At 50.7% G+C, this 15,885-nt stretch overlaps 1 protein-coding gene across 3 annotated transcripts in view; it reads left to right on the forward strand.

Annotated features, from left to right (window-relative positions):
• DCHS1 (dachsous cadherin-related 1) overlaps positions 1–15,885 on the forward strand; it is a 72,353-nt gene that overhangs the window by 1,765 nt on the left and 54,703 nt on the right. For 2 of the 3 annotated variants that reach the window (XM_084842177.1, XM_084842179.1), the window contains exon 2: positions 602–2,419. In XM_084842177.1, coding sequence (XP_084698303.1) covers positions 680–2,419 — 1,740 coding nt within the window. In that variant the 5' untranslated portion in view covers positions 602–679. Of the gene's footprint in view, positions 1–496; positions 2,420–15,885 lie in introns of those variants that run through there. The other variant, XM_084842178.1, reaches the window with a different exon arrangement.

Genomic DNA, 15,885 nt, shown 5'->3' on the forward strand with positions numbered 1-15,885 from the left:
CCGCCCGGCCGCCCGCGCAGGCCGGCGGCTGCCAGGGCGGGGAGCCTCGGGGCGAGGGGAGGAGGCCGTTCCGGGGCCTCCCTCTCGGGGGACCGGCTGGGCCGCAGCCGGCTGCTCCTCGCAGGAGGCCTTGCGTAGCCCGGGCGAGCGGGCGGCTCCTGGGTCGCCGGCCAGAGGGCCGCCCGGCGCGCCCCATCTCGGAGGCAGCGCGGCGGTGTCCCGGTACGGAGCCCACCCGCTGGCCTCCGGCGGTGCCAGGACCTCCTGCTCTCGCCAGTGAGACCCCTTCTCAGGCTTCCCGGCTTCCCCGGGAGGGGGACGAAAGGCCCGCACCTTCGAGGCCCCGCAGGAGTGGCCACTGGGAAGGGAGAGGCCCTCCCGACATCCTCCTGCCATCACAGGCCGGGCCCGCCTCGCCAGTTTCTGGTGCTGTGCTGGCCCCCTGTGTCCGCTCGGCCACAGCCAGCAAGGATGGGGGGAGCGTAGATGGGGGAACTCTCTGGCATGCTTCTCTCCCCTCCCCCGCGCCGCGTCCCCTGCCCCGGCCAGCCTCCTGCCCTGCTCCATTCCTCACCAGCTTTCTCATTTGTATTTCTTGCAGGATTAAGACCCTGCTCAACAGACGGAGCCCCCACCACCCAGCTGCTGCCTTTGCAGAAGCACCCTGGAACTGCCGGCCATGCCTCCACTTGTCCTGCCAGTGCTGCTGCTGCTGCTCAGGGGCCCAGCGCTTGGGCAGGGCTCAGCAGTGCTGGGCACCCTGGACTTGCAGATTGATGAGGAGCAGCCTGCTGGCACTATCATTGGGGACATCAGTGCAGGTCTGCCCGCGGGTACCACCAGCTACGTGTACTTCATCTCTGCCCAGGAGGGCAGCGGTGTGGCCACAGACCTAGAGATCGATGAGAATTCGGGCATCATCAAGACGGCCCGTGTGCTGGACCGTGAGAGCCGCGACCACTACAGCTTCATTGCTGTCACCCCGGAAGGGGCCACGGTGGAGGTCAGCGTGCAGGTGAATGATATCAATGACCATGCCCCCGCCTTCCCGAGGCAGCATGGCTCCCTCCAGATCCCTGAGCACACCCCAGTGGGCAGCCGCTTCCCCCTTGAGCCAGCCTTCGATGCAGACAGTGGCCTGCTGACCACCCAGGGGTATGCAATCAAGGGGGCAAGTGTGGGCCAGGCTTTCCGCATGGAGACACGCCATGGGCCCAATGGAGTTCTGCACCCAGAGCTGGTGGTGAGCAGTGTCTTGGACCGGGAGGTCCGTTCCAGATACACGCTGTTTCTGGAGGCCTACGATGGCGGATCCCCTCCCCGGAGTTCCCAGATGACCTTGGATGTGTCTATCCAGGATATTAACGACAACGCCCCAGCCTTCAACCAGAGCCGCTACCACACCCTCATCCCTGAGAACCTCCAGCCGGGCACCAGCGTCCTGCAGGTCTTTGCCTCGGATGCTGATGAGGGGGACAATGGTGTGGTGGTGTACGAGATCAACCGCCGGCAAAGTGACCCTGAGCAGTACTTCACGATCGATGCGGCCACGGGAGTGATCAAGCTCAACAAGGGGCTGGACTACGAGCTCCGGAAGGTGCATGAGCTGGTGGTCCAGGCCCGGGACAGGGCGGTGCACCCAGAAGTCTCCACAGCCTTTGTCACAATCCAGGTGCGGGACTACAATGACAACCAGCCCACCATGACCATCATCTTCCTCAGTGAGGACGGCTCTCCTCGCATCTCCGAAGGGGCCCAGCCAGGGCAGTTTGTGGCCCGCATCTCTGTCTCAGACCCTGACTACGGGGAGTACGCCAATGTCAATGTCTCCCTGGAGGGGGGCGAAGGGAAGTTTGCCCTCACGACAAAGGACAACATCATCTACTTGATCTGCGTGGACCAAATGCTGGACCGGGAGGAACGGGACTCCTACGAGCTGCGAGTGACGGCTACAGATGCAGGGACACCACCCCTGCGTGCCGAGTCCGCCTTTGTGCTCCAGGTGACAGACATCAATGACAACCCGCCCCTCTTTGACACTCAGGAATATGAGCAGAGCGTTCCTGAGGTGGTCTATCCGGGAAGCTTTGTGCTTCAAGTGACTGCCCGGGACAAAGACCAGGGCCCCAATGGTGAGGTTCGCTACAGCATCCTGCACACCCACCACACCCACTCCCAGTGGTTTGCCATTGATGCGGCCACTGGCATCATCACTACGGCCTCTTCTTTGGACTATGAGATCAATCCCGAGCCCCAGCTGACCGTGCTGGCCACAGATAGGGGCAAGCCACCACTCTCCTCCACGGCCGTGGTTCGTGTGACGCTGCAGGATGTCAACGATAATGAGCCTGTCTTCGAGAGCAACTTCTACAACATCTCCTTGAAGGAGAATGTGCCTCCTGGCACCTGCTTCCTCCAGGTGAGAAAGGCTCTCGGTGCCATTGGGAGCATGGGCCTCTGCTTGGGAATGGGGAGAGGCAGAAGGATGGTTACGTTGTAGGAACCGCCAAACCGGGCAGTAGAAACAGCCCCTGTGCCTGGTCCAGGTTGCTCTTCCTTTGCCTGGTTGTGCAGAGGGGAACTGTGGCCCCTGGGGGAGATGACGTCAAGATGTGCGGGGACATAGGCCTGGACTCCCTCTTTGGTGCTGGGCATTTGCACCCTAGCTCCGACGTGGCACGGAGATCTGCTCAGGACCTCTGTTCCTCATCTGGTCAGGCTAAGGCTGCTGGTCCCAGCTGGAGCCCTGCGCAGGGGCCATCTTCGTTGGCGATGGCAGCTCACGTCTGGTCCTGCTTGCCTCCCTCCCTCCCCTTCCAGACAACCAGCCACGCTGAGGAAGGGCGCATGCATCCTTCCGCTGCTCTGGGCACAAGCGCCCCCTCCTCGCACTCTCAGTTCGCCGCAGGCAAAGGGGTCGGCCTGAAGATGCCTCCCCTTGGCCTGTTGCCAACCGGGGCAGAGGCTGAGGGCCCACAACGGGGCACGGGAGCCTCGGGGCTGCAGATGAGTGTCTCCCTCCAAAAGGGCAACCAGCCAGCGGCAAGCGAGTCCCTCCGTGCTGCCCCTTCTCGGTGGCACAGGGCTGCTGTTTCTTAGCTCAGCTGCAGAAACCACTGGGCAGCGGTGGAGGGACGGGGTGCCTTGAGTGCAGAAACTCCCATGGACCGGTCTTGGAGAGAAGGGCTGGGGAAGCGAGCAACTAGGAGGCAGGGGCTGCACAGCCTCTGCCGGACAGAGTAGGCAGGGTTGGGCTCAGCTGGGCCAGGCACCCAGCTGGGTGTAAGACCAGCGCTCCTGGCAGTGTGTTCCACAGGGCACAGCTAGATGGCTTCTCCTGAGCAGACCTGGCGGGGTCCACCAGCCCTTCTGCCTGACTGTCACAAGGGTGAATCTGCTTGAAGGCTGAAGAAGCCCGAGCCAGTTTGGGTTCCACTGGGGTTCCTTCTCCTGCTTGGCCTCAGCCTCCATCTGGCCCGCCTCTGCCCGTGCCCCCCAGGTTCCTCCAGGCCAGTCGTGCCTGGAAGCGCAGCAGCTCCCATGTGACCAGCGCTACAGTGACATGGCTTCACCCCCACACTGCGGCCTCATCTGGACAGCTCTGTTCTCGTGGGGTGGGAGGCAGTCAGTCAGGTCTGCTGGTGGACATGGGGAGGAGGAGAGGCGCCTCTTCACCGCAGCACGAGTGGGGCGGGGTGGGGCGGGGCCACAGCATCAGCCTTGTGGGTTGCCGCTGACGTTTGGGCTGCTGGCAGGACGCCAGCCTGAGGTTCGCCTGCACTTGGTTTAGCATTTCACAGATATCTGAAACATCACGAACAGTTCAGGAAGCAGACAAGGTTGTTGGCTTGCTGATACTGAAAAGGAAGACTTGGGACAGGCGTGTGCAAACCTTTGCTTTATTTATGTTTAGATTTTATGTACGGCCCTTCAGTGTTAAAACTGCTAGGGTGGTTTCTTTCATACCCACCCTTGCTAACATAACTCTTGTTCAGTTTCCTGTGGGTTTTTTCTGGTTGTTTTTCAGGATGCAGAATGTATGATGCATATTTGTTTGTCTCTTGCTAGTCTACGCTTCCTTTCCTTTGCACCCAAAACACTTATAATAGTGGTTCGTGGTGTTGCCCTTCTCAGAACTGCCACCCTCTGGAACAGCTTTTCCTGTCGACTGACTGCAGCCCTGTCCTTGTGCTGCCAACGTCTGCGATGTTATGTGAGGGAGCAAACCACAGATTTCCCCCATAGCTGCACAACTGCAGCAGCCCCAGCTCCAGAGCCTGTCACCACGGGATGGAAAAGTGCCCGGCAGCTTTGATGCAGGCCGGAGAGCGGCATCCATGTGCAGCATCGCTCTCTTTCCTTTCCGTTTCTTGAACTGGGGAAGGGCACTTTGGTACAGGAAGGGGGAGCTCACATCCTTCAAACAAGTAATGCTTCATGCAGTTAAAAAGCAGAAAGTCCAATGGTAGGCCTTGTTGTGGGGGGAAGGGTCGGCCTTGCTGGTCTTTTTTAAGGGTTCCACAAGAACTCCAGTCCTTGAGCCAGCCTGGGAATAGGGAACAGCCTGGAAAACCAACATTAAGTCAAGCTTCCCAAAGACAAAAACAAAAAAATGCCTCCCCAGATGGCACAGGTCATGGTGGTGGTGAGCAGGTAGGTGGGATTTGAACTGTTTTTCACTAGGGGTCCCACACAGACACAGTCTACAGAGGAGCAAACAACATGTTTCATTAAGCTGCATTGGTAAAGGATGGGTTTAGCATTGGCCACCTTGTTTCAGAGGTAGCAGCTATGGAGACCATCATCTGGATCAGGTCCGCAGTGTGGAGAGATGGCAATTTAACCCTTTCTCCCCCACTCCGATTTCCTACTGAACCTCACCCCCTTCTCCACCCTGTAGCTGCTCTTTCCCCCAAACGGGCTGTTTACTGCAATTGCAACCTTTGGTGCAAATAGCAGCTGGAGGGTGATTTTCAGTGGGAAAACAGCACAGGGGGGAAATAGTTAAATACCCCTCTGTCTCTCACACGCTGCGATCCCAGACCAGATCAGTGGCCCACGTGTCTACTATTTCTGAAATAAAGAAAGTGGTAAATTCTGAGCTTTCAAAAATGCATGTTTAACGTAACATGTAGTTTGGCCTGTCACTATAACTGGGCAACAGATATTTCCAGTAGGAGAATGCTGTTGTAGTTTGGGTGCTGGCAAAAGGTGATTCCCTCCCCCGCCCCTCCTGAAAAAGGAGCTAAATCAAGGAAAAGTCTGGATTGCTAATGAGCTTTAGTGAGGGATGGTGCCAGCCTAGCTCGCATTACTGGGACGCGACTGGGTGAGTTTAGTCCGACCCAGCTGTACCCTCCAAGGTCTTCCATGCAGCACTCATACAACCTTGAGGGTCCGTTTGGGTTCACTGGGTTGTATCAGATTTCCATCCCGCTCTTCAGGCTGTCCCTCAGGCAGAGCCCCAGCATAGAGTGCTGACCAGGGAAGAGGTATTTCTCAGGATTAGCTAAATGGATGACAACAATCTTTAAGCAAACCCATTCACTTTTACTAAAGGGTAAAGAGCTGTTACACTCAGAAACCAATCAAATTAATGATTAAAACAAGTAGCAAGCCATTCAAAGCAGTGTCAGGGTAGTATAAAAATGAAGGGACCTGTTTCCGTCCAGAGATATTAGTCAATCGGGTTATTTTTTAAATAAACAAGTGTCCAGGATTAGGGCTGTTTTTGTCCATAAAGTCTGAATGTTTATAGCCAGTGTAAAGGACCATGAAATGTCTCCCACAACATCTGTTCATTCTCGCACTCTCCCTCGGCACAGTCACATGGTTAGATAGGCAGGTAGACTGCTGTAGCTGAACTGGGCCAGTTTGTCTGGAGCTGAAGGTTTTGGTTTAGATTACAGTTAAAATCACAGGAAAATATTGTCCCATGCAGCAACCCATAAAAGCTATTGCACTCACATCTGCGGTGGCAGAGTTCATGCGTCAGGCCGCCACTCTGCCTCTGGAGCCTTCCCTGGGAAGACAGAGGCGCCGGCCAGGTGCCTCAGCTATCCATTTATAGCCTCAGAGCAAGGTGTTCTCTTCCAAATCGGCAGATGCTCCAGGCAGCAAATGGCAAATAGGACTTTTTTATTCCATTTCATTTCTATGCTGTCCAGTAGCTGAAGCTCTTGGGGAGGTTCACAACCAAAACCTAAAGGCATAAAATACAATAACATAGTAAAACACAATGGAAAAAACCCTCCTGAGGTTGTAATGATATAGGGCGGGATACAAATGTTTTAAATGAACAAACACCTTAACTTTAAAATAGAATAAAACCAAAGTAAAAACCAAGATAAAAGCCAGCAGCAGTGCTCGGATCTAAAACCCACCAATGCCATTTTAAAACTCAAGGACTAAAAAGCCAGAGAAAATGAAAAGGTCTTCACCTGGTGCCAGAAATAATACAAAGTAGGCATCAGGTGAGTCTCTGGGGAGGGCATTCCACAGCTGGAGCGCCACCACCGAAAAGGCTGTCTCCTTAGTTGCCATCCCCCTCACCTCATTCAGTGGGGGCTCCCAGAGAAGGACCTTTGAGGATGAGCTTAGGGTCCAGGCAGGTGTATATGGAAGGCGATGGCCGTTCTGGTACCGTAGCCCCAAGCCATGTGGGGATTTCTAGGTTAATGCCAGGAATTTGAGTTGGGCTTAGAAACAGACTGGCAGCCAGTGCAGATCATAAAGCAGCATGTTCATATTGGCCAGTCCCCGTTAACAATGTTGCTGCCCTATTTTGGACCGGCTGAAGTTTTGGACTGTTTTCAAAGGCAGTCCCAGAAGCTACCAGAGCATGGATAACTGTAGCTAGGCTATCTCTGTCCAGATAGAATCGTAGTTGGTATATCAGCTTCAGCTGATAAAAAGTGCTCCGTTCGATGCAGTTGAAGGCACACTTGGAAGAAGCCGATTATCTAGATCCATTTCAGTCAGGCTTCAGGCCTGGGCATTGGCCTTGGTGGATGATATGAGGAGGGCTCTGGATAGGGGCGAATGCTCCTTCCTTGTTCTCCTCGACCTCTCAGCGGCTTTTGATACTGTAGACCATGGTATCCTCCTGGACCGCCTGGAGGGGTTGGGCATTGGAGTCACCGTATTACAGTGGTTCCAGTCCTTCCTCTCTGGCAGGTACCAGAAGGTACCTGCCTTGAAAGACCAGGTCCGCAGCTTGGGGGTCATCTTAGACTCCTAGCTGTCCGTGGAGGCTCAGGTGTTAGCTGTGAGCCGGACAGCGCTGTGCCAACTCCATCTGACACGGCGGCTGCACCCCTTCCTTCCCGACGATCTGCTGCCATCGGTAGTACATGCCCTGGTCTCCTCTTGTTTAGTCTACTGTAATGTGCTCTATGTGGGGTTACCCTTGAAGACGGTTCGGAAGCTGCAGCTGGTACAGAACGCGGCGGCTCGCCTGATTACAGACAGCCGCCGGCGAGATCACATCACTCCAGTGCTGAAAGAGCTGCACTGGCTACCAGTTGTTTTCCGGGCCAAATTCAAGGTGTTGGTTTTGACCTTTAAAACCCTATATGGTTGCGGCCCAGCCTATCTCAAGGAGCGCCTCCAGCAACACCAGATAGGCCGCTCAACAAGATCAGCTTCGGATGGCTTTCTCTCTGTCCCATCAGCCAGGACAGCTAGGCTGGTGAGGACGAGGGAGAGGGCCTTCTCTGTGATGGCCCCAACTCTGTGGAACTCCCTCCCTAGGGAACTCTGCCATGCGCCCTCTTTAATGAGCTTCTGCCACGCATTAAGAACGTGGTTGTTCAGGCAGGCATTTGGGGTGAGCTAGGGTAATTTTAGAAAAGTGATGTTTTCAATGTTGAATTTTATTGTATGGACTGTTTTTATTGTTGTACATCTCCCAGAGTGGCTGGGTGACCGGCCAGATGGGCGATTAATAAATTTAATAAATAAATAAATAAAATTACAAACAATTCCAACAAGAAGAAAAGGTAGAAGACAACAGAAGAAGCCAATGTGGCTTCACAAAAAGCTTAGAGATGACCTGAAAACAAAAAAGGACACATATAGGAAGTGGAAAGAAGGCCAAGTAACAAAGGAAGAGTACAGGCAGGTAGCACAGGATTGCAGGGATGGCGTCAGGAAGGCTAAAGCTGAGAACGAGCTGAGGTTGGCGAGGGATGCTAAAAACAACAAAAAGGCTTTCTTCAGCTACGTACATAGTAAAAGGCAGAGGAAAGAAATGGTGGTTCAACTATTAAATAAGGATGGCAAAATGATAACAGATGACCTAGAAAAGACAGAGGTGCTCAATTCCTACTTTGGCTCAGTCTTCTCCCAAAAGAGGGTCTATGACCCCCTGGCAAAGGCGAAATACAGCCTGAAGGGGCAGGATTGCAGCTTGAGATCGATAGGTATATGATCAAGGAACACCTAATTGCTTCGAATGCGTTCAAATCTCCAGGGCCAGATGAACTGCATCCTAGAGTAATAAAGGAACTGGCAGAAGAACTCTTAGAACCACTGTCTATTATCTCTGAGCAATCATGGAGGACAGGTGAAGTGCCAGATGACTGGAGGAGGGCTAATGTTGTCCCTATCTTCAAAAAATGGAAAAAGGAGGAACCTGGGAACTACAGACCAGTCAGTCTGATATCAATCCCTGGGAAAATTCTGGAGCAGATGATAAAGCAATCCATCTGGAAGCACCTTGAAAACAATGCCGTGATTACTCGAAGCCAACATGGATTTGTCAAGAACAAGTCCTGCCAAACGAATCTGATCTCATTTTTGGATCAAGTCACCTCCCTTGGGGACTGTGGGAATGCTGTGGACATCATATACCTCAACTTCAGCAAAGCTTTCGACAAAGTGCCCCATGATATGCTGATGAGCAAACTAACTCAAAGTGGGCTAGACGAAACAACTCTCAGGTGGATCCAAAGTTGGCTACAGAATCGGACTCAAAGAGTGCTTATCAATGGGATCTTCTCAAACTGGGGAGAGGTAATGTGTGGGGTACCGCAGGGCTCAGTCCTGGGCCCGGTGCTCTTCCACATTTGTATTAATGACTTGGAGGAGGAGGTGCAGGGAATACCGATCAAATGTGTAGATGACACCAAATTGGGCGGGATAGCTAATACTCCTGGAAGACAGAAACAAAAGTAATCTTGATAGACTGGAGTGCTGGGCGGAAAACAACAGAATGAAATTTAAGAGGGATAAATGCCAAGCTCTGCACCTAGGAAAAAGAAACCAAATGCACAGTTACAAGATGAGGGATTCTTGGCTCAACAACACAGCAAGCGAGAAGGATCTTGGAATTGTTGTTGATCACAAGCTGAATATGAGCCAACAATGTGATGTGGCTGCAAAAAAGGCCAATGCTCTTTTGGGCTGCATTAATAGAAGCATAGCTTCCAAATCCCGGGAAGTACTAGTTCCCCTCTACTCAGCACTGGTTAGGTCTCAACTGGAGAGGGTTCAGAGGAGGGCAACAAAGATGATCAGAGGACTGGAAACAAAGCCCTATGAAGAAAGGCTGAAAGAACTGGGCATGTTTAGCCTTGAGAAGCTTGAGGGGAGATATGATAGCACTCTTCAAGTACCTGAAAGGTTGTCCTAGAGAGGAAGGCTGGAATATCTTCTCGAGCATCACAGAGTGCAGGTCATGGAATAATGGGCTCAAGTGACAGGAAGCCAGATTCCGGCTGAACATCAGGAAAAACTTCCTGACTGTTACAGCAATGCAAGAATGGAACCCATTCCCTAGGGAGGTGGTGGGCTTTCCCACCCTGGAGGCGTTCAAGATGAGGCTGGACAGCCATTTGCAGGGATGCTCTGGCTTGGGTTCCTGCATTGAGCAGGGGGTTGGACTCGATGGCCTTGTAGGCCCCTTCCAACCCTACTATTCTATGATTCTATTAGCATTCCAGTGCAACTTATAGTTTCAAAGAAAATACATTAGGTTGGATCAAGATTTAGGTACACGCAGCCTGGAATGGCCCAGTATTATGGGCAACCTCTGCATCTCCTGGTCTTCCCAGACCTCAAGCAAACTGTGCAGTCCAATTATATCCGGTGTGCTTCCTCTTCCTCTTCGTTCTTTGCCCTTGCTCTCCGTCTCCAGAATCCTCCCTTCCTGGGTGGGGGCTGTTAAGCATGTGTGATGACTGCACATGCTGAGAACATTCCCCAGTGACTCAGAGCAGCTCAAAAGGCAGCAGAGGAGACAGGGAGGGAGGTCTTTTGTAAGGAACCCTCTCCCTGCCTCTCATAAATGGATATGTTTGGGTCTCCTGCACTTGCGCAGGAGACCCAGAATTCTCAGTTGTGACGTGGATGTCCACTGAGATGCCTCAGGCTAATCCTGCCACAGCTTAAGAAAAGCGCTGTGTTGCTCCTGTGCCAGCTCTGTATTGCAGAGCCCTAGAGCAGCGGAAGGCCCAGATCAGTGGTAGTGAGGGAAAGGGAGGGAAGGGCCCGTCTGTGTGTGTGTGTGTTTTGTGTGTGTCTGGGGGGCTGGATGTGTCTCTGTGAATGAGCCGTGTGGGTGTGTGCATGCACGTGCATGCACCTGTGCGAATGGGGGGGGGGTCTTTTGCTGGGGGAGTGTGTGTGAATGAGGTTTGTGTGTGTGCATGCACGTCTGCGTGTGTTTGTCTTTGCTGTGGGTATGCGGTGTGTGTCGCTGTGGTGAGTGTGGGGCACGTAGAGTTCTGCCTGTAATTAATGTGGGCTGCATGGATTTGCTGCCTCCCCCCACTTCTTTACGTTTGTGAACTTAAAGTGACATGTTTGTTTCCTTCATTGTGCAGTGGGGGTCGTTGCTAGAACAGAAAAATGTGGCTTAAAAGGAGTGTTTTGGGGCGGCTGTGTGGAGGAGGAGGGGGAGGATAACGATGCCTTGTAAAGTGGTGGATTTTGGATACTCTCCAAAGATCTTGCCAACCATGCTTATTCCTGAGCAATCCCTCTTACTTCTGAGTACACATGCATAAGATGGATTTTTTTTTACTGTGCTGCTTCTCAGTGTTGTGAGTACACGTGCAGGGAGCTGGTTTGGGGTGATGCTTTGTGGTGGACATGTAAAGGGGCAGATTTTGGATGCTCTCAGAGCTTGTTTCTGAGGTTTCCAAAGGTTGCTTTCTGTGTGACTCTGAGGATGTTGTTGTTTTGTTGTTATTATTATTATTATTCTCCTCCTCCTCCTCCTCCTCCTTGGCCATCCCTACATATGCAACTTTGCTCTCTCATACCCCATCTTGTATCTGTGCATTTGGTTTCTTTTTCCTAGGTGCAGAACTTGGCATTTCTCCCTATTAAATATCATTCTGTTGTTTTCTGCCCAGCGCTCCAGTCTATCCAGATCACTTTGAATTTTGTTTCTGTCTTCCAAAGTATTAGTTATCCCGCCCAATTTTGTGTCATCTGCAAATTTGATCAGCATTCCCTGCACCTCCTCCTCCAAGTCATTCATACAAATGTGGAAGAGCACTGGGCCCAGGACTGAGCCCTGCGGTACCCCACTCGTTACCTCTCCCCAGTTTGAGAAGGTCCCATTGATAAGCACTCTTTGAGTCCGATTCTATAACCAACTGTGGATCCACCGGATCGTTGTTTCATCTCGCCCACTTTGAGCTAGTTTGCTCATCAAGATATCATGGGGCACTTTGTGGAAAGCTTTGCTGAAGTCGAGGTATATGATGTCTACAGCATTCCCACGGTCTACTTGCCATTTAGATGCCCATTCTCCCAGGTTGTGACTGGGAGAATGGGCTGGTTGAGCAGGTGAGGCAAGTGAAGCAAGGCTTGTCATAAAACAGCAGTGATTGGGTCTTCTTATGTGTGCCCCCCACCCTGGCCCAGCGCTCCAATGCTGAACATCAATTTATTCTATATGGGGCCACAGGGGATAAGTTTTAGAGGGCAGGCTCACATACTCAGCCCAATCCAAACCATGTTAACTTAGAAGTCAATCTTGTTGCATTCAATGGAGTTTTCTCCCAGGTAAGCTGTAATAAGGATCTTCTAATCCAATCCTAAGAATATGTTCAGTCAGGTCATTTGCATTAAATTCACAAGGGCTTGCTTTTAATCCTAAAAAAGTGTGACTGCAGCCTTTTAAGTTTCCATGGGTCTGGCATGATGGGGACAGGTTTTAAACATAGATATTGAGGTTGAAATATCCATTTACATGAATGTGTGTATTTCTTTTTGCTCCATAACTTTTTAAAATTCACATTTACCACCAAATAATTGTGCATAGGATTGTTGCCATAAACTTAATCCTCTGCATGTTTGCACAGAAATAATTTGTTGTGAATCACTTCCAAGTTAGTGTGTGATTCCATCACAAGGGAAGATGCACTCCTTCTGTACGCTGTTTTTTTGTGGCTTAACACCCCAACCCCACCCTGAAAACATGCATATAGAATTGGGCTATTATGCTGGTATGCGACAACAACTTTAAACCCTATGCTTTAAACCCTGTGCCACAGAAAGAGAATGTAAAGGAAAAGATGGGCATTCCAAACTTCATCCATGCTAATGGGCATCCACAGCTACGAGCAAGGAGGGGCAGTTCACCCCCTGTGAATGAGCCATAATCGTCAGATTCCCAGTTCTCATTAAAAAACAACAACAACCCAAATCTCTGGCCCTTGGTGAACCCAAGAGAAGAGGCGAAATGTGCAGACACTATTCTATTAATTTTGTGAGAAACTAGCCTGCTCCCACCTTTTAGTGTTTTAACCTTGACAATGTGTGCAGATAAATTTCATCAGTATTATACTCACATTGCAGGAGGCAGGTATGAGAAAGTGTGGGTCATAGAATCATAGAATAGTAGGGTTGGAAAGGGCTTACCAGCTTGTCGGTATATCATGGGGTACTTTGTCGAAAGCTTTGCTGAAGTCAAAGTATATTATGTCCACAGTATTCCCAGAGTCCACAAGGGATCATAGAATCATAGAATAGAAGGGCTGGAAGGGGCCTACAAGGCCATCGAGTCCAACCCCCTGTTCAATGCAGGAATCCAAGTCAGAGCATCCCTGACAGGTGGCTGTCCAGCCTCATCTTGAACGCCTCCAGGGTGGGAGAGCCCACCACCTCCCTAGGGAATGGGTTCCATTGTCGTATTGCTCTTACAGTCAGGATGTTTTTCCTGATGTTCAGCCGGAATCTGGCTTCCTGTCACTTGAGCCCATGATTCCGTGTCCTGCACTCTGGGATGATCAAGAAGAGATCCTGGCCTTCTTCTCTGTGACAACCTTTCAAGTACTTGAAGAGTGCCATCATATGTCCCCTCAGTCTTCTCTTCTCAAGGCTAAACATGCCCAGTTCTTTCAGTCTCTCTTGATAGGGCTTTGTTTCCAGTCCCCTGATCATCTTTGTTGCCCTCCTCTGAACCCTCTCCAGTTTGACTGCATCCTTCTTAAAGTGTGGTGCCCAGAACTGGACACAGTACTCCAGATGAGGCCTAACCAGTGCTGAGTAGAGGAGAACTAGTACTTCCCGGGATTTGGAAGTGATGCTTCTATGAATGCAGCCCAAAAGAGCATTGGCCTTTTTTGCAGCCACATCACATTGTTGGCTCATCTTCAGCTTGTGATCGACAACAATTCCAAGATCCTTCTCGCTTGTAGTGTGGTTGAGCCACGTATCCCCCATCTTGTAACTGTGCCTTTGGTTTCTTTTTCCTAGGTGCAGAACTTGGCATTTGTCCCTATTCAATGTCATTCTGTTGTTTTCTGCCCAGCGCTCCAGTCTATCCAGATCACTTTGAATTCTCTTTCTGTCTTCCAAAGTGTCAGCTATCCCTCCCAATTTTGTGTCATCTGCAAATGTGATCAGCCTTCCCTGCACCTCCTCCTCCAAGTCATTAATACAAATGTGGAAGAGCACCGGGCCCAGGACTGAGCCCTGCGGTACCCCACTCGTTACCTCTCCCCAGTTTGAGAAGGTCCCATTGATAAGCACTCTTTGAGTCCGATTCTATAACCAACTGTGGATCCACCGGATCGTTGTTTCATCTCGCCCACTTTGAGCTAGTTTGCTCATCAAGATATCATGGGGCACTTTGTGGAAAGCTTTGCTGAAGTCGAGGTATATGATGTCTACAGCATTCCCACGGTCTACTTGCCATTTAGATGCCCATTCTCCCAGGTTGTGACTGGGAGAATGGGCTGGTTGAGCAGGTGAGGCAAGTGAAGCAAGGCTTGTCATAAAACAGCAGTGATTGGGTCTTCTTATGTGTGCCCCCCACCCTGGCCCAGCGCTCCAATGCTGAACATCAATTTATTCTATATGGGGCCACAGGGGATAAGTTTTAGAGGGCAGGCTCACATACTCAGCCCAATCCAAACCATGTTAACTTAGAAGTCAATCTTGTTGCATTCAATGGAGTTTTCTCCCAGGTAAGCTGTAATAAGGATCTTCTAATCCAATCCTAAGAATATGTTCAGTCAGGTCATTTGCATTAAATTCACAAGGGCTTGCTTTTAATCCTAAAAAAGTGTGACTGCAGCCTTTTAAGTTTCCATGGGTCTGGCATGATGGGGACAGGTTTTAAACATAGATATTGAGGTTGAAATATCCATTTACATGAATGTGTGTATTTCTTTTTGCTCCATAACTTTTTAAAATTCACATTTACCACCAAATAATTGTGCATAGGATTGTTGCCATAAACTTAATCCTCTGCATGTTTGCACAGAAATAATTTGTTGTGAATCACTTCCAAGTTAGTGTGTGATTCCATCACAAGGGAAGATGCACTCCTTCTGTACGCTGTTTTTTTGTGGCTTAACACCCCAACCCCACCCTGAAAACATGCATATAGAATTGGGCTATTATGCTGGTATGCGACAACAACTTTAAACCCTATGCTTTAAACCCTGTGCCACAGAAAGAGAATGTAAAGGAAAAGATGGGCATTCCAAACTTCATCCATGCTAATGGGCATCCACAGCTACGAGCAAGGAGGGGCAGTTCACCCCCTGTGAATGAGCCATAATCGTCAGATTCCCAGTTCTCATTAAAAAACAACAACAACCCAAATCTCTGGCCCTTGGTGAACCCAAGAGAAGAGGCGAAATGTGCAGACACTATTCTATTAATTTTGTGAGAAACTAGCCTGCTCCCACCTTTTAGTGTTTTAACCTTGACAATGTGTGCAGATAAATTTCATCAGTATTATACTCACATTGCAGGAGGCAGGTATGAGAAAGTGTGGGTCATAGAATCATAGAATAGTAGGGTTGGAAAGGGCTTACCAGCTTGTCGGTATATCATGGGGTACTTTGTCGAAAGCTTTGCTGAAGTCAAAGTATATTATGTCCACAGTATTCCCAGAGCCCACAAGGGATCATAGAATCATAGAATAGAAGGGCTGGAAGGGGCCTACAAGGCCATCGAGTCCAACCCCCTGTTCAATGCAGGAATCCAAGTCAGAGCATCCCTGACAGGTGGCTGTCCAGCCTCATCTTGAACGCCTCCAGGGTGGGAGAGCCCACCACCTCCCTAGGGAATGGGTTCCATTGTCGTATTGCTCTTACAGTCAGGATGTTTTTCCTGATGTTCAGCCGGAATCTGGCTTCCTGTCACTTGAGCCCATGATTCCGTGTCCTGCACTCTGGGATGATCAAGAAGAGATCCTGGCCTTCTTCTCTGTGACAACCTTTCAAGTCCTTGAAGAGTGCTATCATATCTCCCCTCAGTCTTCTCTTCTCAAGGCTAAACATGCCCAGTTCTTTCAGTCTCTCTTCATAGGGCTTTGTTTCCAGTCCCCTGATAATTGTTGCCCTCCTCTGAACCCTCTCCAGTTTGACTGCATCCTTCTTAAAGTGTGGTGCCCAGAACTGGACACAGTACTCC

The sequence above is a fragment of the Heloderma suspectum genome, chromosome 3, assembly GCF_057233095.1.
Source record: "Heloderma suspectum isolate Gila_16-S chromosome 3, 16-S_ref, whole genome shotgun sequence".
Taxonomy (NCBI): Eukaryota; Metazoa; Chordata; class Lepidosauria; order Squamata; family Helodermatidae; genus Heloderma; species Heloderma suspectum.